The sequence below is a fragment of the Notamacropus eugenii genome, chromosome 3, assembly GCF_028372415.1.
Source record: "Notamacropus eugenii isolate mMacEug1 chromosome 3, mMacEug1.pri_v2, whole genome shotgun sequence".
Lineage (NCBI taxonomy): Eukaryota > Metazoa > Chordata > Mammalia > Diprotodontia > Macropodidae > Notamacropus > Notamacropus eugenii.
The window spans coordinates 151847608-151863142 of NC_092874.1; the positions used below are offsets into that span (position 1 = coordinate 151847608).

At 35.6% G+C, this 15535-nt stretch overlaps 1 protein-coding gene across 5 annotated transcripts in view; it reads left to right on the forward strand.

Annotated features, from left to right (window-relative positions):
- ORC5 (origin recognition complex subunit 5) overlaps positions 1-15535 on the forward strand; it is a 94120-nt gene that overhangs the window by 37823 nt on the left and 40762 nt on the right. For all 5 annotated transcript variants that reach the window (XM_072653131.1, XM_072653129.1, XM_072653133.1 and 2 more), the window contains 2 exons: positions 7772-7819; positions 10957-11067. In XM_072653131.1, the coding sequence (XP_072509232.1) occupies positions 7772-7819; positions 10957-11067 (159 nt within the window). The remainder of the gene's footprint in view (positions 1-7771; positions 7820-10956; positions 11068-15535) is intronic.

Consider the following 15535-nt stretch of genomic DNA (forward strand, 5'->3'; position numbering starts at 1 on the left):
ATTTGGCTTTTTCCCATGTCCTCATAACATTTCACCAAAAGGGGTCTATAACATGTGTTTGAGGCCTTTGACATTTCCCCTCAACATTTCAAGGGTACCCGTGGATTATTATTCTGGCTATTTGTCTCCTTCCTTTCTTTCCTTTTTTTCTTTTCCCTCCTTTCTTCCTTCTCTCCTTCCTTTACTTCTCTCTTCTTCCTTTCTCCTCCCTCTCTCTTTCCTATCCCCTTCTCCCCCTCCCCCTCTCCCTCATCACCCTGGCATCAGAACAGTGCATATAGCTGAATGGTCTCTCGTGTACAAGTCATAAAATTCAAATGTTATAGAACACACAGTCACACAGAGGGAATCTAATAGATGGAAACTAGAATTTGGCAAACTATCTCCTTAAAAAACTTCTGTATAAATAAAATAGAAAAGATGATTGAATTTAAAATTGACATTCTGAGAATAGATCAGAGGATTTCATACAAGCAAATGAGTAGCCCATCTTCTTTTCATAATCCTCTAATTCCTTGATGTGTATGTGTAAAATATAGAAGAAAAAAACCTTTTGAATTTTCTCTCTTCCCAGTGTCTATTATACTCACGTTGGATTGGTTTCCTTCTCTTCCCTGACCTGTCATACTGATTTTCATCTCAGTAACTTTGCTATGATGTTCTTCATGAGTGGAATGTTATCTGTGTAGCCAAGCCTTACCTCTTCTTCATCGTTCGCCTTATGTGGGCCCTGAAGAATTTTAGAACTGAAGAGAACTTTAGGGTTCTTCTTGAGTCTCCTTATTATAATCTCCTATAGTATTTATTGTCTTGTTGTCCATACTGTTATATGTTTAAAGACTTTTCCAATTAGATTCTGTATATTAAACTCTTTGAAGCCAGAGATTATGCCAAATTTCTTTATATTTGATATTCAGTACATAGTAGGCCTTGAATATTTTCTGAATTATTTTAAACTTAACTGAAAACTGCTTTTCTTTGTTTTATAGAAATAGTGTATGCTGAACTTTGAAACATCAGTCTTGAGTGTAGTAATAAAATTTGTTAAATTTAGTATTTTCATTGTCGTAGCAAATAAGAGTACTAACTTGGAGTTTGGCTGATTTTCAGCATGTTTTCCTCAGTATAGAAATGTAATAGTATATTTGTTGCAGTGCCATTTGTCTTCTATTTATTTAGTTGTTTGCATCTTTAAAATAGTAGCCTATTACATGAAAGTATCTTTTTGGCATCCTGGTTTGCAGGAGAGCAATTAATAGACATAATTTTGCTTTGTGAAGTTCCTTTTGCCTAGTCGTAAAATCAATTACAATATATAATAGCCAGTATTTGTAATAATTATAATTGTCACTATTTGTAAATGCTATTAGTTATATTGTTATTCAACTTTTTAAAGGAAAGTAAAATTACAAGTAATAGATATTCAGGACTAATAATAATTTTATTATTGTAACCTTTATAACAGCATAATTACAGGTAATGCACATAGTTTACTTAGTGTGTTATCCATGGACTAAATAATTTGATTATTATAATATTCATGACAAATGACCTTAATATAATCACTGATTTCCCTGTTTTCTAATTTTGCTGAATGAAATCAGTTCAGAACATTGTTGGTTTTATTCTTTTAAATCAACTTATTCAATTAAGATATCTGTGAAAATCCTTTTAGAAATACTATGTGTCACATTTCAACATCACATGTGATTCAAGTTTTTAGTGAAGTTCAGAACAACAACATGACTAAGCTTATTGAAGTAGTTACTGTATGTAAATGGATTTTAAATATATTTAGAAGTTTATCCCGTAAAACACGAGTTCTTGGCTAGTCTTTCATGAACTCAAGCTTTTGTTTATAAATGCACATTCATTTCATATTGTAGCTACATTTTCAAAGTTGCTTTAAAATTATAAATCAGTAAGCCAGTTTTTGTGGAGATGAGGGGAAGTGCTTAACCTGTAAAGTCACGTTAGGATATTCTGCAAACTTAAAAAGAGCTATTACTTCCTCAAGGTGGGTACTTTCTCTTCTGATGCAGATTGTCAGCTATTCTTTCCCTGATTGAAGATCTACATGAGCTGTTGGAACCAAAAATTAAGCCAAAAACAGACCTGTTGGTAATGAGCTCCTCCAAACTAGACTGGCCATTAAATGACAAATAGTTACGTATCTATTTCTGAAACATTTCTAGTCTGGTCTCTTCAGCAGTAGGCTAGACACTGATAATTTCTTGGCCAATTCAGCCCATGAAGTTTACAAAAGTACAAAATGTGACCCCTTGCTATTGGTGAATCTCCTTTAGCTGCTAAGGTGATGTATCACAGTAGTAGAAAAAAAGAAGTAGAAGACACTGATAATTTTTTGGCCAGTACAGCCCATGAAGTTTACAAAAGTACAAAATGTGACCCCTTGCTATTGGTGAATCTCCTTTAGCTGCTAAGGTGATGTATCATTGTAGTAGAAAAAAAGAAGAAGAAGATGCTAGGGATCTCACAATTTTTAAACCAGTTATGAACTTAAACCTAGCATTTGGTACTCTAAATGTGAGATACTTGTCCAGTGACTAACAAGTAGAGATCTTCCTGATTGATCAGAATCATTTCATTCTGAATATAGAAGAAGTGGTTGCTAAATGGAGACATGAGTAGGCTGCAATCCTTTCCAAACAAGAAGTTAAAAATAAGAACTTGAATAAAGGATGTCATTAACAAATTAATTGTATGAGTAAAAAAAGAAGCTGGTCATGTTGACAGAATAATAGATAACCATTGGATAGCCTGTGTGTTTTTCTAGAATCCTTATGCTGTCAAATGGTGAGAAAGTTGTCAGCATTCTGGATGGACTTCTGTGTTGAGTTTATAGAAGAGTGTGGACAAGAGTAGCAGAAATTAAACAGGCATGGATTGGTTGTCATTTGCTTCGTTGTAAGGAAAAAAAATGTAACAATGAATCATAAGTTCCTTTGGAGTTTTGACTTTGTAGGACCTTTTAATGCCTTCATTCTGTTGACTTTTCCTAGAAGAAACCAAGGTGACATCCATACTCTAATTAAGTATTTTAGTAGGATTTTTGATAGTGGCTGTTAAATACTCAGTGAAGAAAAATATAGAAAGTTGAGATGATGGAATACGAGATTTAAAAAGGAATCAGGCTTTTTACTTTTTGCATCCCTGCTGAAAATAATAGAAATACCAGTGAGGAAAAATAGTATTTAAAAACTACATGAATAAAAACTAGCTAACATAGATAAATAAAAAATAATAATAAAAAACTCTGCTAAGGAACAACAAAATAACTAAAGGACTTGGAGCTTCACAGATAGAAAAACATAAAACTTCTGGAGAGATATACTCAGATGGATAAGTGATACATTAAATTAGCAAATTTAGTTAATGTAAATTAAGTAATAATTGAGCCTGGTAAAAGACCAAATAAAAGCCTTATCAGAAACAAGCAAAAAAGCATAAGAACTGAAGTTAGAATAAACTGTGCTTTTAAAAAAAAGATAATTTTTTTTTTTTAAATTATCGTATTGCTAATATAATAGAAAATAAGTCCACGAGACAGAATATAGAATTTGGCAACCTGGGTCCCTGCCCTGAAGAACCTCAGAGGGGAAAGCACTGTCTTCAGCTGGGTTTCAGCCTCCTTTCCCTCAGGCTCCTTGCATTTGTCCACTCCAACAGCCCTAATCAGCATCTGCCACTGTTTGCAGAATATAGTTGGTGTGGGTGATTGCTCAGTCATTGCCATAGCAGAGTCCCTGTCCTTGAGCCATGTTCTGCGCAAGCCTGAATGTACTTGAATTTGTCTTGCTACTGGTAGGGGTAAGGCAATTGGGAATTATTAAGAATTTTTTTTTTAATTATCTATTTTATTATATTATAAAATAATTATTTTTTTTTAATTATCTGCTTTTGTCTTCTGTGGATTTAGTTGTAATCATTCTACATGTGACACATAATTTCTTTTGGGTATGTTAGAGATCTGTGAAGGACCTGGGTTAATGAGTTCTGTCCCTCAATGTTAGTAGTCTAAAAGAACCGTACCGCCCATTTTCAGTAGTCTGCTTACCAGCAAGACGGAGGGGCCAAAAAATAAGTGGCAGGAGAATTTTTTGAAAAGGCAAAAAATGCTACTAAAATTAAAACCATCAGAGATATAAAGAATAAAAAACTCAATAAAAATCCAGAACTCAAACAGTTAAATCAGCACAGAAGATCTTGAAAGCAGAAGGAAGAATGAGTAAGATGTCAAAGAGAATGCAAAGAAGAAAAATGAACCAGTATGCCTAATGGAAAATAGATGCCTAAAGATGCCCTTGAGAATATGGAAGAACAAGAAACTCAAGAACAGTTCAAAAGATAAGTAAAGCTTGTTAAAATAAGAAATGAATAAAGCCAGAAATTGTAACTCTGAAAGCAAAATTAAACACATGTTAGAAAACAAATGGAATCCATGTTGGAGAATCTAAAGTGAAAGAGATTATGAGAAATACTGAAATGGAAGAAAGTTTAGAAGAATAAAAGGAAAAGGCAACAATGTTAAAAGAACACATGAATTCTATAGAGGTCAAAGTAAATAACTTTGATGATAGTATGTGCATGACCAGTCAAAAAATTCGCATTTCATAATGCAGAAAAGAAAATATAAGAAAACTTTTGAGAGCTTCTGAATACATACAGTGAAGGATTTATTGAAAGAGTCCACATAGCAGTGAGGGGGGCGGGGACTGCTTCAAATTCTCAAGATGCCTAATGGTTAAATTGATGATTTCAATGACATTCTGTGTTTCATGCAAGTAGAAAGATCTTCAAATGTGAAGAAAAGGTCATTTGAGTAATATAAACTTGTTTTATTATTCTAAGGCAAATATATATTTTACCACTCCCCAGTATTTTTACTCCTTCATTTCTTTGTTTAGGCTGTGGTACAGAAGTCAAAATCCTCTTCACAGGTACAATCTTCTTAACCAGTTATTCACTTAATTGCTTTTTTTCTCCTAAAGCTCTCATTTTCAACAAATAGCAGAAATAGGGAAAGACATCACCATCTCCATTCCCTGTACCAGGTTCTTCAGTTTTTTGTGTATGTAGTTTTAGGAATACAAGCTTTTCCTTGACCACAGTAGGGGAGGAACTCCCTTCCACTGGGGCAGAGACCTTAGGTCCAAGTCCTATTCCTAGCCCTGGTCAGAGGCTGTGAATCTAAGGGACAAAATAAGAAGGGAATCCCTTCACCCAGATAAGGGTTTAGCCCTAGCCTTTGGGGTTTTTTTTGTTTTTGTTTTTTTGTTTTTTTTAATGAAGACAGGAAATCCTTACCAGAAAGTGTGGCTACTAGTCCCAGCCCTGGTCACACACTAAGGGGAGGGTAGGAGTTCCTAATCACTGGGTTTGAACTCAAGGCCTTAACTCTTTTCAGTGAAGGCAAGTGGTGCCCCTGAAGTTATGGCTGCTGAGAGTCCTAGACACAGTTTTGGTCAGTGACCTTGCTTTTTCTGGAGAAAATAGAGGGTGACAATGAGGCTTCCTGTCTCACCTCATCCATGGGGTGCCAGAAAACTTCATCTCAGTTTTGGTTAATGTTTCATGCTCAGCCTATTTCCCATCTAAGTGGTTCCATTGACAGGTGTAAGCTGTAAAACTGGGAGAAAGAAGAAGGGAAAGAGAGAGGATGGGAATACCCTGGAGGACAGGGTACTAAGGGAATTAAGAAATACCTGTGGAATGGAAGAGTGAATCTCTGGACATCAATCAGCCTAGGGAGGAGGACAACCATGCAGTCTAGAGAGTGGCAGTGATTGCTCCACTTACTTGGAATTTAAGCGTGTTTTTATAGAGCCCTTCAAGAATATTCCCCCTTGCCATCTGGGTGCAGGGTAGGTGAAGGGATTACTCAGTGTTCTTGAACCATTTTGACAGTGATTATCCCTTGCCAAGAAACAGGGAAGGAGATGGTGACTTATCAGGATACATAGCCAGGGGAGACCTAGTTGTCGGGGTTCAACCAGCCCGCTAAATTTACACAGCAAATTAAAACTGCATTACAAGTCTAAGAGACACCAGAGGATCATACAGCAATGCATATTTCCACTACAACTCAAGACTTCATCATCGTTACCATGTTATGTCCTGCGGTGTCACCTCCCTACCCAGGAGGATTATAGATATAGAACCAGAAGGGACATTCAAGACTATCTATCTAATTCGCCTCTTTTTTTCACATGAGGAAACTGAGGTTAATGAAAATGTTGCCATATGAGTTACTTGGAGTGGTGTAGGTTGTCAGATTTGATCATTTGTTAGAAATGTTGTAGAGAACATTCTTCGTCATTTATAGATTTGACCAAGTGGCCTTTGACATCCTTTTCAACCCTAAATACCTATGATTCTGGAATATTTAACTTCTTTATGGATGTTGACATCTGAGAAATGTTTTAAGGTAGGAGGAAAAGCCATTTAGTACACACAGTAATTCAAGTTAGACAACTAACTACCAACAAAATATTTCTAAGTAAGAGTTCATCAATCCACTTCAGGAACTAGATGAAATTCATTTGAAATTAGCAGCATCCATCCAAATTTTCATAGAAACACATTGTTTTAAGTATTTAAAAATAATTCTTTTAAGGTTAACAAGGTCCCCTGCACTATTACTTAGAGAATACTTTGCTCATAGATAGCATAAAAACAGACTTCAGTCTTTTCCAACTTCTAATCCAAATCTATTTGGTTCACATCTTCAAGAATTAAAATGTATAAATCAAGTCAATGCATATTTAATAAATGTTTATTAGACTGATTGACACAAAGTTGGAAAAGGCTTTCCACCAAAAAACTGGTCACTAAGTGATGAAATATGGCTCATAGAATTCTACCAAGATGTATAAGGGCTGTGCTCTTGCATCAAAGGAGGTAATACCTGCACTGATCAAATCACAGATCTTCTGATGTATTGGATTATAGGAATAAATTAAATACGTAAAACTGTAAGAGGATACTGTAAATGATAGAAATAACACTTAACAGTTTAAATCAATGAAACTTTGCTCTTTTCATGTTGAATTCTTTTGCACTTAGCCAAGTTGTATGTGTCCTTTCAATCATCTTTCTAGCCTCGTTGTACATTATTCCCCCTCTCACACCCTGAGATCTATTCAAACTGACCTTCTCTTGATTATCCTGCACTCGTATCTCCTATCACTACCGTTGCAGCAGTTTTCCACTATGGCAGAAATTCACTCCTACCTTAACTCTGCCTTGCAGAATCCCTCACATTCTTCAAGGCTCAGCTCAAGTACCACCTTCCATATAAAACTTTTCCTTTTCTCTTTAATTGCTAGTGTCCTTCCTCAAGGCTGGTAAACATTTACCTCATTGAAACATAATGCTCTGGCACACTTTTAATTTAATTCCCATTGCTAAAATTTTCTCTTATCACTTAAGTCTAAGCAATTAACAGGACAATAAATCAAGCTGTGATGTGTGTCATTTGCTGATTTCCAAGGTGTAAATGGTCACACTGAAAATTTAACAGTTAGCTGGTTTGAGGTGGTTCTAGCATACCCTGCTTTCATCCCAAATGACCTTGTATTTAACTGTTTTATCTTTATTTATATTTATTTTGTGCATGCACATATACAATAGATACATTATGTTCTTTGTACTTGTGTCCCCAATGCCTAGTATATAATAGGTACTTAAGTGTTTGTTGGTTCATTGATTGTTCATCCTTTTTTCACTGTTTTTTTAAATTCATTTTCAGCATCATGGAAAAATCAAGAAAGCTAGTTTTATGAAAAAACACGAAAAGGTATTTACATTTTCATTATTTTCATAAAGAAAAATCTTGCTGTGTGTATTTCTTCATAGGTAATGGAGACATCATTAATGATTAAAGATTATGTATTTTCACTGAAGTGCTGGGCCTAGAAAGCTTTCTAAAATCTTAGTCTGGTGCCTCCTTTTGGGATGTAAGTGACTAAGTTCTTAAAGGCTTTACCCAGAAGAGTTCTGATTCTGGCAGGTGCTTCCAAGCTGGAAATACTTGGTTTATGGTCCCATACAGATTGTAAATCTCTTGTATCATGACCCTTCTAGTTAAGTTCAGGGAGGTTCTTCACCCAAAAGTTGTCAGCGTAAAATTTTTTGACCACAGCAGTTGTTAACTTTAAATTATGAAAGATTTGAATCTTGTTAGTTAGGTGGTACCCTCAGAGGTTGTATCCAGCTGCTCTTTTGGACGGTCCCATACCATCACAGAATCTAAATTACTCTTGTACCTCAAATGGAGGGGGTTGGAAGGAAAAAGTGAAACCATTTTACATTTATAGCACATATAGCCAGTGCTGATCAAAGTATCAGGTAGAAAGAGAAACAAAAGACATTGATATTTTCATTTTAACATTAGAATTGTGTTTTATGCCACAGTTTGGCTGTCAACATAAAATCAAATCACATTTCTGAATGTACAAAACCTTTTAAATTTACATTTAAAGGAATAGAAAAATGTGAGGGTATTTTTGCAATTAAACATTACCAGAAGTAATTTAAATTAATAATAATATTCAAGAGAGCTAAATAAAAATGCTGAATAAGAAAGTATAATTATGACAAAAATTCTTCAAAGTATGATCATTTGTCCTACTGCTTTCTCTTTGCTTCCTCAAAAAATATAGCTATCAACAAAATGTAAATATTTCGAGTATCTTTTTACTAACTTCAAAGCACCCTAATATTTCCAGATGAGGAGACAACTCATGAGTTACAAGTTCATTCCCCCATCTGCAAGATCAAATCATTGGAAACTTTCAAGCCTGATATACTATCACATTTTGTGAATAGCCTGAGCTCAAGGAGCTTACAGTCCAGCGGGGGAGAAAACATGCAAACAACTATGTATATACATGACATAAATAGGATAAATTGGAGACAGTCAACAGAGAGGACGCTGGAATTAAGGGGTATCAGGAAGAGCTTCTTGTAGAGGGTGGCATTTTAGCTGGGATTTGAAGGAGGCCAAGGAAGCCTGGAGGTGGAGATGAGAAAGAACATTCCAAACTGAGGTGAAGACCTGTGATAATGTCTGGAGTGGGGAGATAGAGGATCTGGTGGGAGGAACAGTGAAGAGACCACTACAGAAGAGAAGCATCTGTGGGTAGGAAGAGGTGTAAGGTACAAGAAGACTGGAAAAATAAGGAGATGGACCAAGTTATGAAGGACTATGAATGCTAAACAAGATTTTCTGTTTGATCCTAGAGGTGATAGGGAGCTGCTGGAGTTTAATAAGTATGGGAGTGGGGAGTAACATGGTTAAACCTTTGCTTTAGGAACATCAATTTGTCGGTTGAGTGGAGGGTAGACTGGAATGGAAAGAGACCTATGGCAGGGCAACCACCTGACAGGTTATTGCAATAGCTGATGAGGGACTATGTCAGGGTAGTGGTGGCTTAAGAGGTCAGAAGGGGCCATATTCCAGAGATGTTGCAAAGGTAAAATCAACAGACCTTGACAACAGTGGATATGGAGATGAGGAGTTGAAGATGATACCTAGATTGTATGCCTGGGAGCCTGGGAGGATGGTGGTACCTTCAACTGGAATCAGGAAATTAGGAAGACAGAAGAGTTTTTGGGGAAAGATGATGAATTTATTTTGGAATGTCTTAAATTTAAGATGTCTAGGAGATATAAGACTGGAAGTCAACAGAGAGGTTAGGGCTAAGTCAGTATATTTGACAATCATTAGCACACAGATGATAATTGAATCCATGGCTGTTGATGAAGATTGTAAGATGAGTAAATACTCAAAGCCTTTTCAGGTTACTAGAATCAGTCAGACCTTATATCCTGGGATAGAACCTTCAGGAAAGCAAGATTACCTCTATACCATTATGACTTCAAAGATCTGGAAAACTAGGTAGCACATTGAGTAAACGACTGTGCCTGAAGGAAGTTGTATCTTCCCGAGTTCAAATGTGGCCCCAGACGCTAGCTCTGTGACCCTGGGCAAGGCTTTTAATCCTGTTGACTTCAGTTTCCTCATACATAAAATGAGCTGGAGAAGGAAATGGTAAACCCCTCCAGTATCTTTGCCAAGAAAGCCTCAAATGGGATCACAGAGTCGGACACTACTAAACAATAACTTTTAAGTCTAGTGGATTCATTTCTCAAATTAAGGAAACAGATGTGGAGAAGGGAAATGCCTTTCCCTGTAGTAAGTTTGAAGGAGAATTAAAATTCAGGTCCTCCTACTCCAAATCTTTCCACTGTAGTAAGTTACTTCTCCTTATCTTACTTTCTAAAAATAATATTTTTTATTCTTTAATGTTTTTTCTAATTGCTGATAAATATATTGGGTAAAAATTCACTGAGCACTGATCATAATGCATTTTAAATTTATCTTTTTCTCAAAGTGGTATCATAAAATTTGTATGTCATTTTACTTGTAAATAAATACAAAGTTTTCTAGGCCCTAGCTCAAAGTTTTTACAAATCTGCCATCTTCATGTTTTCAGACTGACAGCATCTTCTACGCAGATCATAAAATATTCATTATAATTGACATTAGGTCAGGTATCCCTAAGCTATTAACTGATATCTGAGAATGAAATGATAATCCCTAATATTTATCATAATTGAATTTTAAGAATAGTGAGGAAAAATAATTTGTTTCCCTCTCAGTATGCCAGTATTGAAAGAGGGAATGAAAGGAAATTCAGAAAGTGTTAAATTAAAACATTTTTTTAAAAAATCTTGACCATTTAGAGTCTTGCAAAGTGTTGACTTACAGTCCCCTGTCATATTTGTTAGAGGTTTTAGGCTGCATAGTTTTCAGGGTTTTCCTTCAGGGATTATGTAAAATGTAAATATTGCCTTTGGGATTTTGCAGTGCAATAAATAAGGGTGCTCAGCTCCTAGGAAAAATCTATTTAACTGATCTCTTTCTTACAGACTAGCAATCATCTTCTTGGACCAAAGCCATTTCCTCTGGACAGATTGTTAGCAATATTATACAGTATTGTGGACAGCAGAGTTGCTCCAACTGCAAATATCTTCTCCCAGGTAAGTATAGATTTTATATTATCTTATTTTTCCATCATCTTTTGGGAGCTCCTCAAAGTGTTACATGATATCTGATAACAATCACACTTTAAAAAAGATATGGTGTTAATTAATGTGAAAGAAGAAAGTGTTTTATGTGTGTGTTAAAAAAAAATGAACAACTTCTCACTCGTTTAAAGTTTTAGGTCTAGACTCTTTGTGGGGGTGGGAGTATTCTAATTTATCCAATCCAATAAATATTTATTAACTGTCTACTATGTGCCAGGAACTGTGCTAAGTACTGGAAAGACAATAAAAAAAAAAAAAACCAGTCTCTGCCCTCAAATAGCTTGTAATCTAAAGAGACAACACACAAAAGGAGGCAGGAAATGGCAAAGGGAGGGGACAGACACCAACAGGTATCGTATTCTGTGGAGTTGAACCCAGGTAGGGGAGTACTTCAAAGTGGAGCTATAAATTTATGAACATCCTTTATTGTAGTGCAAAGAAAATTTTGGGATGTATACTTTGGGAATTTTTTGTTTTTCTTTTGAGACTATAGTACTAGTGCTCTTATTTGCCAAAATTCTTGCTGTTAGATATTTCCGTTGTTGAAGGAAATGTGGTTTGGTTTTCATTGATACTATTAGAAAAAGAAAAGAGAGCTGTTCTTTCCTGTCAGTATTGCTGAGTTGAATAAAGAAGTCAAAATTCAGGAAAAGTAAATAATGTTTAGAAAAAAATTGTGAACGTAGAGAATCAGACTACTTGTTAACCTTTAAGCCAAATTAATATTTTTAAAGGCTTTAGCTTGATTAACTTTTAATTTTTTGTGTGATGGAATTCTACTTAGACAGTTTAAATAATTAAGATCAGAAATAATAATGCCCATCAGAGAAAATGCCTGCGTTTAAGATCAGAAATTATAAGATCATAGAGCTGGACTTGGAAAGCATACATTTGTAATTCAGAGACCACCGAGTCCTCATTTTACGGATATTTGCTGAGCAATTTTCAAATGTAAAATTTGAATCCAACTTCTCTGACTCCAAAGATATAAATCATTGAGCCTCAATTTGACCAATTAGTAAGTTGAGAAACAAGCATTCCCTAAAAGCTTCCTATGTGCCAGGCACTTTGCTAAGTACTATGGATACAAATGCCAGCAAAAACAGCCCCTGTGCCCTCAAGGAGGTCATTCGAATGGGGGAGAGAACATACAAACAGCTACGAACTACTGAGAGAGGTAGTCCTCGAAGGATAACAGTGGTGTTAAGTTGGGCTGGCCTTCTTGTAGAAGGTAGGATTTTAGCTGAGACTTGAAGGAAGCCAGAACATAGAGATGAGAGAGAACGTTCTTGGGATGGGGGACATCTGGTGAAAATGCAGAGCTGGATAGGGAGGGTCTTGTGTTCAGGAATATCCAGAAGGCCATTGTCACTAGATCATAGAATACACAGAGGGGAATAAAAAGTAAGAGTAATGGTAGGAAAGACTCAGGTTTTGAAGGGCTTTAATGCCAGATTGAGTATATTTTATTGGATTCTGGGTGTAATAGGGGGCCAAAGGATTTTATTCAAATAGAGGCCTACAAGTCAGTAGGATCCCTTTGATAGCAGACTGGAGAGTGAACTGCAGTGAGGAAAGACTTGAGGCAGGAAGTTCTTTTTTCTGTAACATTACTTGAGGAAAATAAATCTTTGTATTTCCCTAGTATTTACAAAGACTAATCATTGTTTTGCCTAATGGCAGTTGGTATGAGGAAGTCAGCCATTATCAAATTTTTTAGCTAATGTCTGTTTCAAAAATAATTCACTAGGTGGCAGCAGTTCTCTATAAAAATAAAGAATATATGTGCCTTAACTAGTGAGGATATATAAAAAAAAATTTTCAAGTGACCTACATTTTAAGGAGGATTATTAATATTATAGGCTGGTCACTTTTGCAAATGGGTTCCAGAAAAATATTTTTTAGATCTCACTTACTGGAAAACTTCCAGTTAGAATTTTCATTTCATTTATTTTACTGGGATAAGAATTCCATAAATAGATAGCAAATTTTAATTAATAAACTGGAACTAAAGGATGGATATGAAAACAGCCTCAGAGATTAAGTTCTTTATGATCACACAGCTAGTTCAGTGCTGGGAATCAGGACTTAAAACTAAGTGTTCTAATGTAGAAGCTCTGGGATATGTACATATTGTGTCTCTCACATTCTGTTATGTGACAGTAAATTTATTACATTACCCTAAGGCCTTTATTTCACAGTGTACAATAAGGGTAAAATTAGATAACAATATGTGATGTTTTTTGCTTTTGAAGAAAAGTAATACAGCCATTTCTTGAAACATCTCCACTATGCAAACAAACATAGGGTGGCGGGTATGCCTGCACACAAGGGGTGAAGATAATTGTTAATTTTTATCATTTTATGAAATATTTATATAAATAATTTCTAATTATTTTTAAAACTATGTTCAATTTTGGAAGGTGTTGCAAGCTTTGGGTTTCTCATTATCAGAATTGACTTTCCTGGGCCAGTATTAAAAAAGCAAATCTGTGTTCCCAGAACCTACAACTGATAACATCATGGTGGATTTGGATTCCAACAACCTGGATTTGAATCCACTTACTACCTGTGTGACCTTTAGCCAAGAGGCCATCCAGGTAGTAGACTTCAGTTTATTGTCATCTTTAAAATGAGGGAATTGAACTTGGACTTCTTAAACTTTTTCCACTTGAAATCCCTTCAGTGCTTCTTAAACTGTGGGTCATGACCCACAGTTTAAGTACTATACTAAATGACCACAGAACTCCTTTTTAGCTTAAAATATAAGCTGATGCTGTGATATCAAGAGAGTACTGTACAAGAAATTCGTTTGTGTGGTTTGGTATATTGGAGGTAAAATAATGATTTCTGCCCTCAAGGAACTATTTAGGGGAGAAAAGATACTTTTTTAAAAAGGCTATAAATAAATCTCAGTTTTATAGTTGAAACTTCAGAGGAAAGAGTTCCACATTGGAACGAGGAGAGTCAACCTTAGGATGGATGGGCTAAAGGATAGTGAATTACATAGCAAGGGAGGCATTTAGTGATGTGCTGGAACTGAGCAAAGGCAAAGAAAAGGTCAGGAAAGTAATAAGTATGTGTTGGGGGGCATTATGAATATAGGTCAGCTTATTTGGAATAGAGAGTTTATGAGGATTAAAGATAGAGAAGTAGACAGAGATCAACTTGAAAAGGCCCTTGAATGCTAAATTAAGAGATTTGAAATTTTACGTACAAGTAGTATGGGAACTGCTTTTTGTTTTGTTTACGAAGAGCTCCTTTATTAAGAGTTCTTAAAAGTATAGCAGTAGTTCTGAAGTATTTTCTTCTCATCCCATTGGTCTCTAACCTTCTGGGATGGGATTATTGTAGGCAGATTGAAAGTGGAAGTGTCCTTAAAGATCTTTTAATAAGTCAAATAATATAGCAAATCAGTTATATTTTAAAAATGAGGGGTTTTTTTTCCAGTTCCATTTTTAAGAAGTAGTTTCAGCAATGACCACGTTTTTTAGTTTAGAAGTCTAAAAAAGTATACACAAATGAATTTTTAAAGGTATGTCTGAAGTTTAAAAGTATTTAGAAGTATGATATTGTCATAAATACTTCCTGATAACACTTACCACTACTTCCTAGATCTAATATCAATGAAATAAATCCACACAATTTTATTTTTCCCAACTAATAGGACCAAGAGGACATTTCAATAAATAAGCAAATATTTATTGTGAGAGAGCCCTAGTCTCTTCCCTGAGCATTGGTCCTTTATCTCAAATTGCCCATTGGACATTTCAGACTGGAAGTCCTGGGACGTTTTGTTTTCAGTCAGTAAGCATCTGTTAAGTGCTACTTTTTGCCAGGTACTCTGTCCAGATCTTGGTGGGGTCAGGGCTATTTCTGTGAAAGGTACCTCTGTTCTTCCATTTCCTTAGTTTCTGTTTGTCTTGTTCTGCTTCACTTACATCCAGTTCACAAACAAGTGAAGTCATTACCCTCAGCATGTCATTGGGCCTCTTTGGGAAAGAAGGATGAACAACCATAATCTCTCCTATGCCTGATTAGGTACCAAATCTTGCCATTTCTGCCTCATGACATTTTCATGTCAGACCTTTCTACCTACACAGGCAGACCTTACCTACACTGTTATAGTAGCCTCTTGACTGGTTTTCCTGCCTCAGCTATCTTCCCATCCAGTTCATGCTTTACGTGGTTACCAAAACATCAGATATAATAACCATGTTATTCCCCTGTCCAGGAAACTCCAGACATCACCTCTTGCCTCTAGAATAAAATATAAATTTGTCTCTTTGGCTCTTATAATCCTTCCAATTCACACCCCATTCAGTCTGTTGAGACATATATTACTCCCCTTCCTCATACCCCAGCCAAGCTAGATCTTATCTGCCCTATTTTTGCCTTTTCTGGTTATACCTCATACCTG